Raw genomic sequence first — 13,083 nt, 5'->3', positions numbered from 1 at the left:
ACTCTGTATGACAGTCTCTAGGTCCATCCACATCTCTATAAATGACCCAATTTCGTTCCTTTTTATGGCTGAGTAATATTCCATTGTATATATGTACCACATCTTCTTTATCCATTCATCTGTCGATGGGCATTTAGGTTGCTTCCATGACCTGGCTATTGTAAATAGTGCTGCAGTGAACATTGGGGTGCCTGTGTCTTTTTGAATTATGGTTTTCTCAGGGTGTATGCCTAGTACTAAAAATGTAATTTAACATCTTTATTGGAGTATTATTGCTTTACATTATTGTATTAGTTGCTGCTGTTTAACAAAGTGAATCAGCTATACGTATACATATATCCCCATATCTCCTCCCTCTTGCATCTTCCTCCCAACCTCCCTATCCCACCCCTCCAGGTGGTCACAATGCACTGAGCTGATCTCCCTGTGCTATGTGGCTGCTTCCCACTAACTATATGTTTTACATTTGTTAGTGTATATATATATATATCAGTGCCACTCTCTCACTTCGTCTCAGCTTACCCTTCCCCCTCCCCGTGTCCTCAAGTCCATTCACTACGTCTGCATCTTTATGCCTGTCCTGCCCCTAGGTTCTTCAGAACCCTTTTTTTTTTTAGATTCCATATATATGTGTTAGCATATGGTATTTGTTTTTCTCTTTCTGACTTACTTCTCTGTATGACAGTCTCTAGGTCCATCCACCTCACTACAAATAACTCAATTTCGTTTCTTTTTATGGCTGAGTGATATTCCATTGTGTATATGTGCCATGTCTTCTTTATCCATTCATCTATTGATGGACACTTAGGTTGCTTCCATGTCCTGGCTATTGTAAATAGTGCTGCAATGAACATTGTGGTACATGTCTCTTTTTGAATTATGGTTTTCTCAGAGTATATGCCCAGTAGTGGGATTGCTGGGTCATATGGTACTTCTTTTTTTTAGTTTTTTTTTTTTTAACATCTTTATTGGGGTATAATTGCTTTACAATGGTGTGTTAGTTTCTGCTTTATAACAAAGTGAATCAGTCATATGTAAACATATGTTCCCATATGTCTTCCCTCTTGCGTCTCCCTCCCTCCCACCCTCCCTATCCCACCCCTCCAGGCTGTCACAAAGCACCGAGCCAATATCCCTGTGCCATGCGGCTGCTTCCCACTAGCTATCTACCTTACTACGTTTGTTAGTGTGTATATGTCCATGACTTTCTCTCGCCCTGTCACAGCTCACTCTTCCCCCTCCCCATAACCTCAAGTCCGTTCTATAGGAGGTCTGCATCTTTATTCCTGCCTTACCCCTAGGTTCTTCATGACATTTTTTTTTCTTAAATTCCATATATATGTGTTAGCATACGGTATTTGTCTTTTTCTTTCTGACTTACTTCACTCTGTATGACAGACTCTAGATCTATCCACCTCATTACAAATAGCTCAATTTCGTTTCTTTTTATGGCTGAGTAATATTCCATTGTATATACGTGCCACATCTTCTTTATCCATTCATCCGATGATGGGCACTTAGGTTGTTTCCATCTCCAGGCTATTGTAAATAGAGCTGCAATGAACATTTTAGTACATGACTCTTTTTGAATTATGGTTTTCTCAGGGTATATGCCCAGTAGTGGGATTGCTGGGTCATATGGTAGTTCTATTTGTAGTTTTTTAAGGAACCTCTATACTGTTCTCCATAGTGGCTGTACCAATTCACATTCCCACCAGCAGTGCACACCCTCTCCAGCATTTTTGTTTCTAGATTTTTTGATGATGGCCATTCTGACTGGTTTGAGAGATCTCATTGTAGTTTTGATTTGTATTTCTCTAATGATTAATGATGTTGAGCATTCTTTCACATGTTTGTTGGCAGTCTGTATATCTTCTTTGGAGAAATGTCTATTTAGGTCTTCTGCCCATTTTTGGATTGGGTTGTTTTATTGTTATTGAGCTGCATGAGTGGCTTATAAATTTTGGAGCTTAATCCTTTGTCAGCTGCTTCATTTGCAAATATTTTCTCCCATTCTGAGGGTTGTCTTTTGGTCTTGTTTATGGTTTCCTTTGCTGTGCAAAAGCTTTGAAGTTTCATTAGGTTCCATTTGTTTATTTTTATTTCCATTTCTCTAGGAAGTGCGTCAAAAAGGATCTTGCTGTGATTCATGTCAGTGTTCTGCCTATGTTTTCCTCTAAGAGTTTGATAGTTTCTGGCCTTACATTTAGGTCTTTAATCCATTTTGAGCTTATTTTTATGTATGGTGTTAGGGAGTGATCTAATCTCATACTTTTACATGTACCTGCCCAGTTTTCCCAGCACCACTTTTTGAAGAGGCTGTCCTTTCTCCACTCTACATTCCTACCTCCTTTATCAAAGATAAGGTACCATATGTGCATGGGTTTATCTCTGGGCTTTCTATCCTGTTCCACTGATCTATCTTTCTGTTTTTGTGCCAGTACCATACTGTCTTGATTACTGTAGCTTTGTAGTATAGTCTGAAGTCAGGGAGCCTGATTCCTCCAGCTCTGTTTTTCGTTCTCAAGATTGCTTTGGCTATTCGGGGTCTTTTGTGTTTCCATTACAAATTGTGAACTTTTTTGTTCTAGTTCTGTGAAAAATGCCAGTGGTAGTTTGATAGGGATTGCATTGAATCTGTTGATTGCTTTGGGTAGTAGAGTCATTTTCACAATGTTGATTCTTCCAGTCCAAGAACATGGTATATCTCTCCATCTGTTTGTATCATCTTTAATTTCTTTCATCAGTGTCTTATAATTTTCTGCATACAGGTCTTTTGTCTCAGGTAGGTTTATTTCTACATATTTTATTCTTTTTGTTGCAATGGTAAATGGGAGTGTTTTCTTGATTTCACTTTCAGATTTTTCATCATTAGTGTATAGGAATGCCAGAGATTTCTGTGCATTAATTTTGTATCCTGCTACTTTACCAAATTCATTGATTAGCTCTAGTAGTTTTCTGGTAGCATCTTTAGGATTTCTATGTATAGTATCATGTCATCTGCAAACAGTGACAGCTTTACTTCTTTTCCAATTTGGATTCCTTTTATTTCCTTTTCTTCTCTGATTGCTGTGGCTAAAACTTCCAAAACTATGTTGAATTAGAGTGGTGAGAGTGGGCAACCTTATCCTGTTCCTGATCTTAGTGGAAATGCTTTCAGTTTTTCACCACTGAGGATGATGTTGGCTGTGGGTTTGTGCTTTTGCTTTCTGGCAATCTGATTCTCATTCCTTTGCAGTAATTTTTCCCTTCTCTGGTAACTTTTAGGATGTCTTCATACTTATGTGCTATATATATATATATATTTTTTTTCATTTGCTTTGATGCTCAAGTGAGTTATTGAAACATTAGAGTTAATATCAATGTGTAAAAAAATTTGGCTATCATTTCTTCAAATATTACATCCTATTCATTCTATTCAATCCTTTGTTAACCTATTTTGGTTTGTCCTTTTTTTCATATTTCCATCACTTTATTCCTTTGAGTTGTGGAATTACTCTTCCAATCCAATGATCTTGACTTTTAGATATGACCATTCTGTTATTCAGGGCAGTGAGCAATGATTTTGTTTCACAATTTCAACAATTATACTTCCCATTTCTGAGGTCTCTTGGCCATTTGCCTCTTTCTCTTGGCAATATTAGTTATTTTGAAGACCTGTAAATCTGTATTCTGTGAACCCATTAACTATTTCTAGAGATGGTTCTTCCATTTGTTGTTTGTACCTTTTCTTTGTTTTACGCTACTGGTATTCAGATTTTTGGAGTCCTGTGTTCTCATCTTTAAAGTTGATATTCACCGTTACAACTTCTGCCACTGCTTTTTATGGGATCCTTCTCATGGAAGAGGTAGAAATTTGCACTCTATACTGTTTTCAGAGGCAGTTATGGATGAGCAGGACATGTTTCAAACAAAGTGGGGCACCGGGCGTTGCCTTATCTACCCACCCATCCATTTCTCTACTGAAGCCTCAAGGACCCTGGTGGAGGTGTTGGCAGGCTGGCAAGTGTAGTCATTCTATTAGTTACTGCAGGTAATTCTTTCCTCCAGGTCTGGAGCGCCTTTGATTTTGATCACATTTTTGTGGCAGTACTTTCCCATGTGCTTTTGCAGTTTGCTTCTCAAATTTCGTAAGATATTAGGCTTTCAGAGATTGCTCACAAATTCCACTCTACTTAAAAGTTCCTTTTTTTGCATGCTAACGTGGATGTAAATGTGCCGATCTGTGCATCTATGTATAAAAATTTTGTCTATCATTTTTAGGGTGCTTTGCCATCTTGAAATCTGAGTCCCAGTCACTGTTGGTAGACCATACTCTTTTTTCTCAGTGTTGGTGAGAATTTGGCACTTAGCCCTTCATATTTTTTCCCTATCCTTTCCACATCTCCAAACATTTCAAAAAAAGAAGCCAATTTAGTTATTTATCCAGTACTGGAAATATGGGGTTCAGACAGAACAAGAGTCATGGTGAAACTAACATTTATTGCATACTTATGCAGATATCCTTCTAATGACTATTACAGGAATTTGTTTAATCCTCACAATCCCACAATAGCTATTATCCCTATTTTACAGATAAGGCAACTGAGGCACAGAGATATTAAGTGACTTAAAGTTTTTAAAAAATTCATTGCTTTAAAAAGTGAAAGAATGGTGCTAGGCACTGTCAGGAGATTGATGAAATCTGGTTATTGCTCTCAAGAGATCCCAGTCTGTTGTATTCTATAATCTTACTTAGTCCTGAGTTGTTCCCAGATTTAAGGTAAGCAGGAACTAACTTAAGGATTCAGATCATATTCAGCCAAGATTTACAGATCTGAACAAATCTTCTCTGTAAAGTTCTGTAATTTAGAAGACTGTGAGAACAGATCACCTTTCCTCTTCATCCTCTTCACATAATGGAGCAACTATAGGAAGTTGAGCACTTCCTGAAGATGTTTTTAATGAATCTTACTTTGGTTATTTTCAGCTTAGGAGTATTTCATCTTCGTATGTAAGTATTTACTTCATTATATATAATTTTGAACTGGTATATTAATATTCTGCAATGTTACAAAGTAAAAAGAAGTTAACATGCTCATTATATTTGTGTTAAGGAACTAAAACTTCACATTTTTCTTTCCTTTTCAGTACATAATACTTCTCTGAATCAATGGAGAAATGGATATTCTCCTATATGCAAACCTCAAATGAGGTCAGAATCTTCTGCACAGCTGTTACAGGGAAGAAAGAAAAGACACTTGAGTGAAACAGCATTAGGTAGGTTAAAATGAGGACAGGAGCACTAGTACTAAAAACTGAAAATAAAAAATTCTGATTTCCGGGCTTCCCTGGTGGCGCAGTGGTTGAGAGTCCGCCTGCCGATGCAGGGAACACGGGTTCGTGCCCTGGTCCGGGAAGATCCCACATGCCGCGGAGCGGCTGGGCCCGTGAGCCATGGCCGCTGAGCCTGCGCGTCCGGAGCCTGTGCTCCACAACGGGAGAGGCCACGGCAGTGAGAGGCCCGCGTACCGCAAAAAAAAAAAAATAAAATAAAAAAATAAAAAAATTCTGATTTCCAAAGAACCTCTGCCTCATGGGAGTTATAATCTAGAACAGTCACTAATTACACAAAACATCCATGGTTCTATGAACATTAAACAGCATATTCATGTAGTCAATTCAGAATTATTTGTGGACTGGGAATCCATCCACTTTGTGAGTTAAGGATTTCCTTCCTATGTTTCCTAACTAGAGTTATCTTCTACTAACTATCCTCCTGGACAGTACTTAGTCTCCAACATTGTGTTCTGGACTCAAAATATGTCAGTACAAGGTTGCCTTTTAGATATTTATTACCATTTCTGGTACCTATTGTGGAGATGTTGATTTCCCTGAAGCTTCCTCGGAATTTTGATAAACTGGGTGAGATTCATCTAAGGTAACTCAACCGCCTGACTGAATTCCCCTTAGGAACGTACAGTTCCAAGATGAATAGAGATACCTCTGAAACTAGAACCCTGCTTGTAATACAAAATGGGTTTGTTATGGGGATTTGGGACAAGATAGTTTCAACAGTTATTGCAAATAATGATAAAAAATAAAACTTAACTGGAAAGGTGTGTCTTAAATAACAAATTATCTGTATACTCTATTGGTTCTTATTCATTGTTCCAGTGGATCTAACACTATATACATTAGTCAAGTATGTCCGAGGTATAGTATGTCAATACACCCAATAAATTAGAAACTATTTACATCCAAGATGTACTTAACTGTAATTATACACGGTGGCTTTAACATATTTATCAGTATGGCTTCTAGAAATCCCACCATAACAGACCAAAGTCACTACCTAATATCACACTACCTGATCAACTAGTGTGGAACAAAATTAAACTCCCACCCACATTCAGGGATATCATTATGCTTTTTTGGTGCCTTAACCTTAAGATAACCAACAGTCATCTAGCTTTTGAGGAACTTTCATACATCTTTGCCAAAATATAGGAAAACCTGTATCTCTTAATATAAAGATGCATTATGAAAAAATACACATTACCTAAGATGTAGACTGTTTTACTTGAACTGATAGATCTAACTTTTAGCTAGATGGGAACATAGGAATAGAATAAAATGCTGTACTACAAAGAAGTAACTAGACAGCTCTCTAGACAACCATTTTCAAGATCTGGATACTGATTTGAAGAAACAACTAGCCAGAAAGGACATTTTTAAACAACTGGAATAATATAAATATGAACTGTGTATTAAATTTTACGTTACACAGGAAAATATTTTTCAAGATCTGTACTAAAGTAAAATAAAGAAGGGCAGTAAGAAAATAAACATATACTCACTAAATAGACACAAAACAAATGGAGAAAAGGAACGTGGAAGAGACAGAAAATAACAAAGTTGGAAGTAAACTTAACTTTGTTATCAATATTCTGAGAGAAAAGAGAAATTTTATTCCTGAAATAGGATGTTATAATAGGAGAAACATTTTCAGAAATCAGTAGTCAGAAGATCAAGTTAAGGAAATCTCCCAAAAAGTAGAAAACAATATGAAAAAATCAGAGAATAGACAAGAAAATTAAGAGGTAAGTCTTAGAAGTTCAACCTCTGAATAAGTTACAGAAAACATGAACAGAGTAAAGGGAGATTAATAAAGAAGGATATGCTGGATAAAAACTGTCAAGACCCCAGAAAATGGAAATTGTGGCAGGATTGTGGCTAAGATTTTTATAAAATTTCCTTAATTTTTTTCATTTTTGATACATGAATTTAAAAAAACAAAGTCTAAACAGATCAAGAAACACATGTTACCAAACTAGGATAACAGAAATTCTAATACCTACCAGTTACATTTAATGTATGACATTCTCAATGGTTCTTTCCATGGCAGGAGAAAGAACTAGATTTGAAGAATTTGCTATTCAACGCACAGAACCAGGATCCCAGAGCAATTTTACTGCAGTTACTAATGTCAATGTTATATCAAGAACCCAGAATTCATCATCACAAGTAGGTTTTTGTACAGTGACCTTTAAAGTAGCTTTATGACCTTTAAACCTGGCAGATCTGGTGGGGGGAGGGGAACTTGTTATAGATATTTTGTTAACCTATAACAGCCTTATTTACTAGCACATAATTAGCATATTCAGAATTATTTTACTAAGACGCAATAAATTTGATTAAACTTTTTTTTTTAACTAGGGAGCTAATTGTACTTTAGTCCTTGGTTATGGCTTTTTTCGTATGCTAAAAACTTTAAACTTTATCATAACCATCCCTACTTCTTGACATGATGCTAAGTATAATCTTGCTAATAAGAATCCAGCAGCGTTCTTACTTTGTTCTGTTTCATTACCTGGTAGGGAGGAGAGGTTAAAACGCGGGAGGATTTAGAGAAAACAGCATGAAGCTCAGGGACCCAGGAACACATAAATGAAGATTGTAAAAACGATCTTTATTAAATGGCTCACCAAACATTTCATAGCCTTTCCTAATAAAAAATGAGTTTGTTAAAAGATCATTTCACTGACATTTAGGGTGCTTTATGGTACAATCTTCTGATGTTTTGTATTTTAAGGCATTCATATTTTTAATGGTCTTAAAAATAGGCCTGAATGTGTCCACACACAAATGTATTGGTTCATAGAAGATACATATGCCTTCTTGTTTTTCTTAACATTTTATACTCAGATTTCATAACAATGTATAAAACTTAAAGGCACTGCCATGTTATCTTTATATAACTCGTAAAAGGAGAGTATCATTACAAGTAACCAAATACTATTGTAAAACTACTACAATCCTATCTTGCAGAATACTGCACGGCGACGATTGCGAAGTGAGAGCTCTTACGATATAGATAATATTGTGATTCCCATGTCATTAGTGGCCCCAGCTAAATTAGAGAAACTCCAATATAAGGAAATAGTTACTCCAAGGTATGTATACTTACATTATTTAATTTTCCTTCTTTTTTTGAATAAACAAATTTTCAGTGAAGTTAAAATTTTATTTAATGAAAGGAAGATGCTCCTTTCTGCCTTCCTCCCACTTATATGGTTACATGGAGGGAAAATGGTGAAAGAAACTTTGACATTACTCATGCTGAAAAGAAGTGCCATACAGTAGCACTACTTTCTCAGGTTTTATTAAGAAATGGAAATTCCTAATACTTCAGCACTTTGAGTGCTTTTTCATTCAATATTTGGTTTCCTATTGTATATATGGTACTAAAAGGTACTTTAGGGATGTAAATAATTACACTAACAGATAATCCTTGCTCTTTAAAATGGAGATATGCACAAGGCTGCAGAGATCAAAGAAAGCAACTACCTTTGCATAGAGTATTCGCAGTGTAAGCTGATAACACCTGTGACAACCTGTGCAAGGCTAAGCCAGAGACTGAGGTTTTGTGAAGGGTGATACAGGAAATAAAGGCTCAAAAAGAAGTTGTCACGAGACTGTGGATGTCCTTGAATGCCATACACAGATCTGTTTCCTGCTGGCAGCAAACTGTCCATTTTTTTAGCCATGATGAAAGAGGTTTAAGATTATTAATCTGGCACCAAGAAGCAGAAATAGAAAAGGATGGAAACAGAGACAAGAGCTGGTTGACAATTATAGTAATTCCTACCCATCTCTATTCTAACTAATTTGATTCTTTTAGTCATAATTGCTTTGAGGCACTGAGAGAACTCTTAATACTCTAGGAGGTATTATGAGAATTTCTGCAGAGAATTTGTTGACATATTCTACATTAAGTAAAGAAATAACATTTGTGGTTAGATGTTCTATAGCAACAATGTTTTCAATTTACACTGGTAGGCTGGAGCCGGCTGGCTGACCTTGTTTAGCCCGTAGGGATTCTGTGATGTGGCTGTTAAAAACTCACAAGAGGCCACGATGGGAGTCTTCACACAAAGAAATTGGCAAATGCTAAAAATCAGAGCTTTTTTCCTCTTTATTTTCTGAGCCAGTTTGTCAGCATACCACTAACTTATTTCAAAATTAGTACATTCGTAGGTATAAAAGGCAACTATGTATAAGAGACTGTTTATTGTAAGGCCAAAAGTAAAGCCTCATCTTCTCCTGTCCTCTTCTCATAATACAAATACGTTGTCTCTTTTAAAAGATAAAGTACTAAGATACAACCATTTGAATTATGGAAATCCCAAAGAAAGAAAACACTACTATAATAGCTGTGCTTACAGAATAAAATTGCTACATTTAGGTAGATTAACAAAAGCTGTTTGAAATTCGTTTGTATCTTCAACAGCTGGAGGATGGTTGTTCTTCAGCCTCTGGATGAATATAATTTGGGTGAAGAAGAGGTAAGCTGCCTTTCACGTACTGCACTTAATATGTTATGAAGCCTGCTTAATTTTTTTTTTCCCCATGTGCTTAATTTGGTATTTGAGGAACATACACTGATTTTATAAATTTTCAAAACTTATGAAAAGAAAGTTCCCCTTTAAGGATATTAATTTGATTAGGAAGTGTTTTGTGCAAATTTGGCTACAAAGACAAAATATATAAAGAATAAAGAAAAGCAAAAACAAAACATACCATTTCCTTACATGAGTCATTGAAATACTGAATTTATGTGAATATATTCAATTCCCAGTATTAGTCATATTTTTCTGCATGGTATTTAGTTTAACAGTCAAGCCTACAATTCCATATGCAAAATCTTGTGAACAGTTGCTTTTGAATTTGGAAAATTTTGGATTTTAGAAAGTACTGTGGTACATATATCATGTAATACATATAGGGAGTCTAGGACAGTGCTCATAGTCAAATATTAATGTTTCTATAGTGAAATATTAATAGAAAGTAGAATAGCCCCACATCATTTCAGATAAGATTGTGTCACCAAATGAATTATGAAAACTTGTTTTTTCAGATTTTTGGAATTACAGGAAAGGGACTGTGGACCTGTATGGATAAAACTTATAGTAAGACAAGAAAAATTAAAGGGAAAGATACTATATAACCAAACTAATTCAAAGTGATAGTCTGAAGAAGCAGGTATTATATAAAAGACATTGTTTCCATTACAGTCTTTCTGTGCCAACTGATCGTGTTTTTCAACTACCAAAATTTACTTTTTAATGCCCTTCCCTCTTTTAATGCACCCTTCTCTAGTTCAGAATGACCCTAGCCAGAAACACAACCGAAGAAGTCTTAGAACTCCAGATAAGTAACTCATTAAACTAATTCTCATTTACCTCAGACAGTTTTACTTTCTTTGATATTAGTATGTTCCACGAACAGTATACTCCGTAAGGGGCAATCAATACAAGGTTTTGGATGAATAAAGCATTAAGGATATTTTATGTAAGTGGAAAGCACTGTGAACCTATATGTACTCAAGGTACTATAAGTATTCTAGGTAAATCTTCAAACATGACCCAACAGTAAAAAAGTTTTAAACTCCCTCTTTTCAGGAATTTGAACCTCCTCTCATAACATTTGTTCTCTGACTTAGACTGCATTTATTTTAGAGTTTTCTTCCTATTGTTCTCTTGATGAGGAACTCTGACACCTGTTCTCATATTTCAAAATGTTTCTGATAAAAGCAAAACTTTTCATTTCTAATTCCAGATAGAAGACCTCTCTGATGCAGTCTTCTCCCTAAGACACAAAAAATATGAAGAGAAAGAGCAAGCCAGATGGTCGCTATGGGAGCAAAGCAAGTGGCACAGAAGAAACAGCAGGCAGGTGTTGTAAATTTAAACCCCAAAACCATGGAATCCATGTGAAATCTCCAATAATTCTGCATAATAACGAGGGAGACCACTGAAAATGAAGAAAACATACTATATAACATCTGCTCTTTGTGCCCTAGAAGTGAAACACTGCTTATACTGAGTTTACATTAAAAATATATTCAGGCTAATTACGTAATGATGAAAGGAGTTTTATATTTTACTCCACTCAATTTCTCATGCTAATTGTCAGCCTCAGTAATAGATTTAACTGAGCAAACTATATAAAAATTCTCCATAAATAGGTCATTTCAGTGTACTGTAATGGTGGACCTAACACTAGGGATTAGAATCTGGGTAATCTGTAACAAAGCCACTTCAGAAATGTTTTTCTTAAAAAGAAACAAACCAAAAAAAAACCCTCAGGAAACCTATCCAGGGTAAAAAAGCAAATCGCCTAATACTTGGAACATGACTTTGAGGGAAGGCGGATAAATCCTAACAACATAATCAGTAGTCATGTATTTGAGAAAATCCCTGGTATTTTATATTTATAACTGGACTATTTTTTAATATAGCCAAAACTCAAAATGCAAGATCATGTTGAAATGTGATAGTCACTTTAGTGTGGAGCATCTCTCATTTATTATTTCTCTGTTTAGGTCTCAAGATACCCAGATTTGTTGTAGAGCCTTATTCTAAGAGTTATCCTAACATACACGAGATTCTGTTCTCAACTTTCTCCACATTCCAGAGATACAGTTTTCCAAAAGTACAGAGGAAAATGTGAATCGAGTCCTTCATGGACGACATTACGATAACCAGAGATACTCTGGGAACTCAGAGTCAAGTAACTTGTCTTTTCCTGTTTTCTGGAAAACAAACAAACAAACAAAAAACCCCAAACTGTAACAAAACAAAACCACTATAATAATTTGGCAAAAGATTTCATAAAATACTATTCAAGTCTTTGAGATGAGAGGATAATAACATCAGGAAGATCAGCAGATGAATTTTTAAAAATCTGTTGGGCAGAGCTGTTTAAAGAAAAGCTACCAAGTTCAACTGACTTTATGAACAATACCTTAGGTTGTTCATACAATGTTAAGACATCAACAAATAATTAAATATTTTCTTGCTAGAGCTTACAGTAAAAATGTTGAAGGACAGGACTTGCTTTTGAAAGAATACCCTAACGACTTCAGTGGTGGGCAGCACAGCGCTGCTGAGAGTCCCGCCGGGCCTCCAGAGAGCCAGGACCCCAGTGCACATGCCTCACCTTCAGTAAGTCAGAGTCAAGAGATCAAGGTAGGAGTGTTATACATAACTAGTTAAACCTCCTTTTAATTGACTTTTAAAAACTTGTTTATAGAATTCCTTGTTGATAATTAAGGAGCCATCATTACGTAACAAATTCAGTATGACAGCCCAGTACAGAATGCTGGATGTAGGAATCAGAGGCTCTTGTGTTCCAGCGTTCTAGTTCCATCACTAACTACAGACACTTCCCTGACTCTTTATGTAACACGTCAGTACCTAATTCCACCTGTTCACTTATGTGTTAGAAAATGGGAATTCTATCAAAGTTTCATTACAAACCAAATCGGATTAAACAGAATGACACCTGGCACATAGTAAATGTTAGATATTTCTCTTCCCCTCGTAAAAGATTTTTACTTGTCTCCCCATTTGTCCAGTTTTAACCCCAATGGGAGTGTTTTCTAACACTGCATCTATAAAGTTCTTGTACTTTTCTTCATCAGTAGGTGTTGGAAAAGAACCATATCTAGAATCAAGAGAGTAGCGACAATAGAAATTAATAGGCAAGTCATAGAAAGCACAGGGAAAGAAAAGTCAATAGGGGTCTGTAATAATGATG

General features: G+C 35.9%; 1 protein-coding gene across 1 annotated transcript in view; it reads left to right on the top strand.

The window, feature by feature from the left end:
- The window catches only part of KANSL1L (KAT8 regulatory NSL complex subunit 1 like), a 135,067-nt gene that overhangs the window by 119,213 nt on the left and 2,771 nt on the right, over window positions 1-13,083 (top strand). The window contains 6 exon segments of the mRNA XM_082840934.1: window positions 5,131-5,259; window positions 7,388-7,506; window positions 8,311-8,435; window positions 9,773-9,827; window positions 11,101-11,213; window positions 12,347-12,512. Of these exon segments, the coding sequence (XP_082697060.1) occupies window positions 5,131-5,259; window positions 7,388-7,506; window positions 8,311-8,435; window positions 9,773-9,827; window positions 11,101-11,213; window positions 12,347-12,512 (707 nt within the window).

Source organism: Leucopleurus acutus, assembly GCF_964270905.1.
Source record: "Leucopleurus acutus genome assembly, chromosome: 6".
Classification (NCBI taxonomy): domain Eukaryota; kingdom Metazoa; phylum Chordata; class Mammalia; order Artiodactyla; family Delphinidae; genus Leucopleurus; species Leucopleurus acutus.
This window is presented reverse-complemented; position numbering and strand designations above follow the sequence as displayed.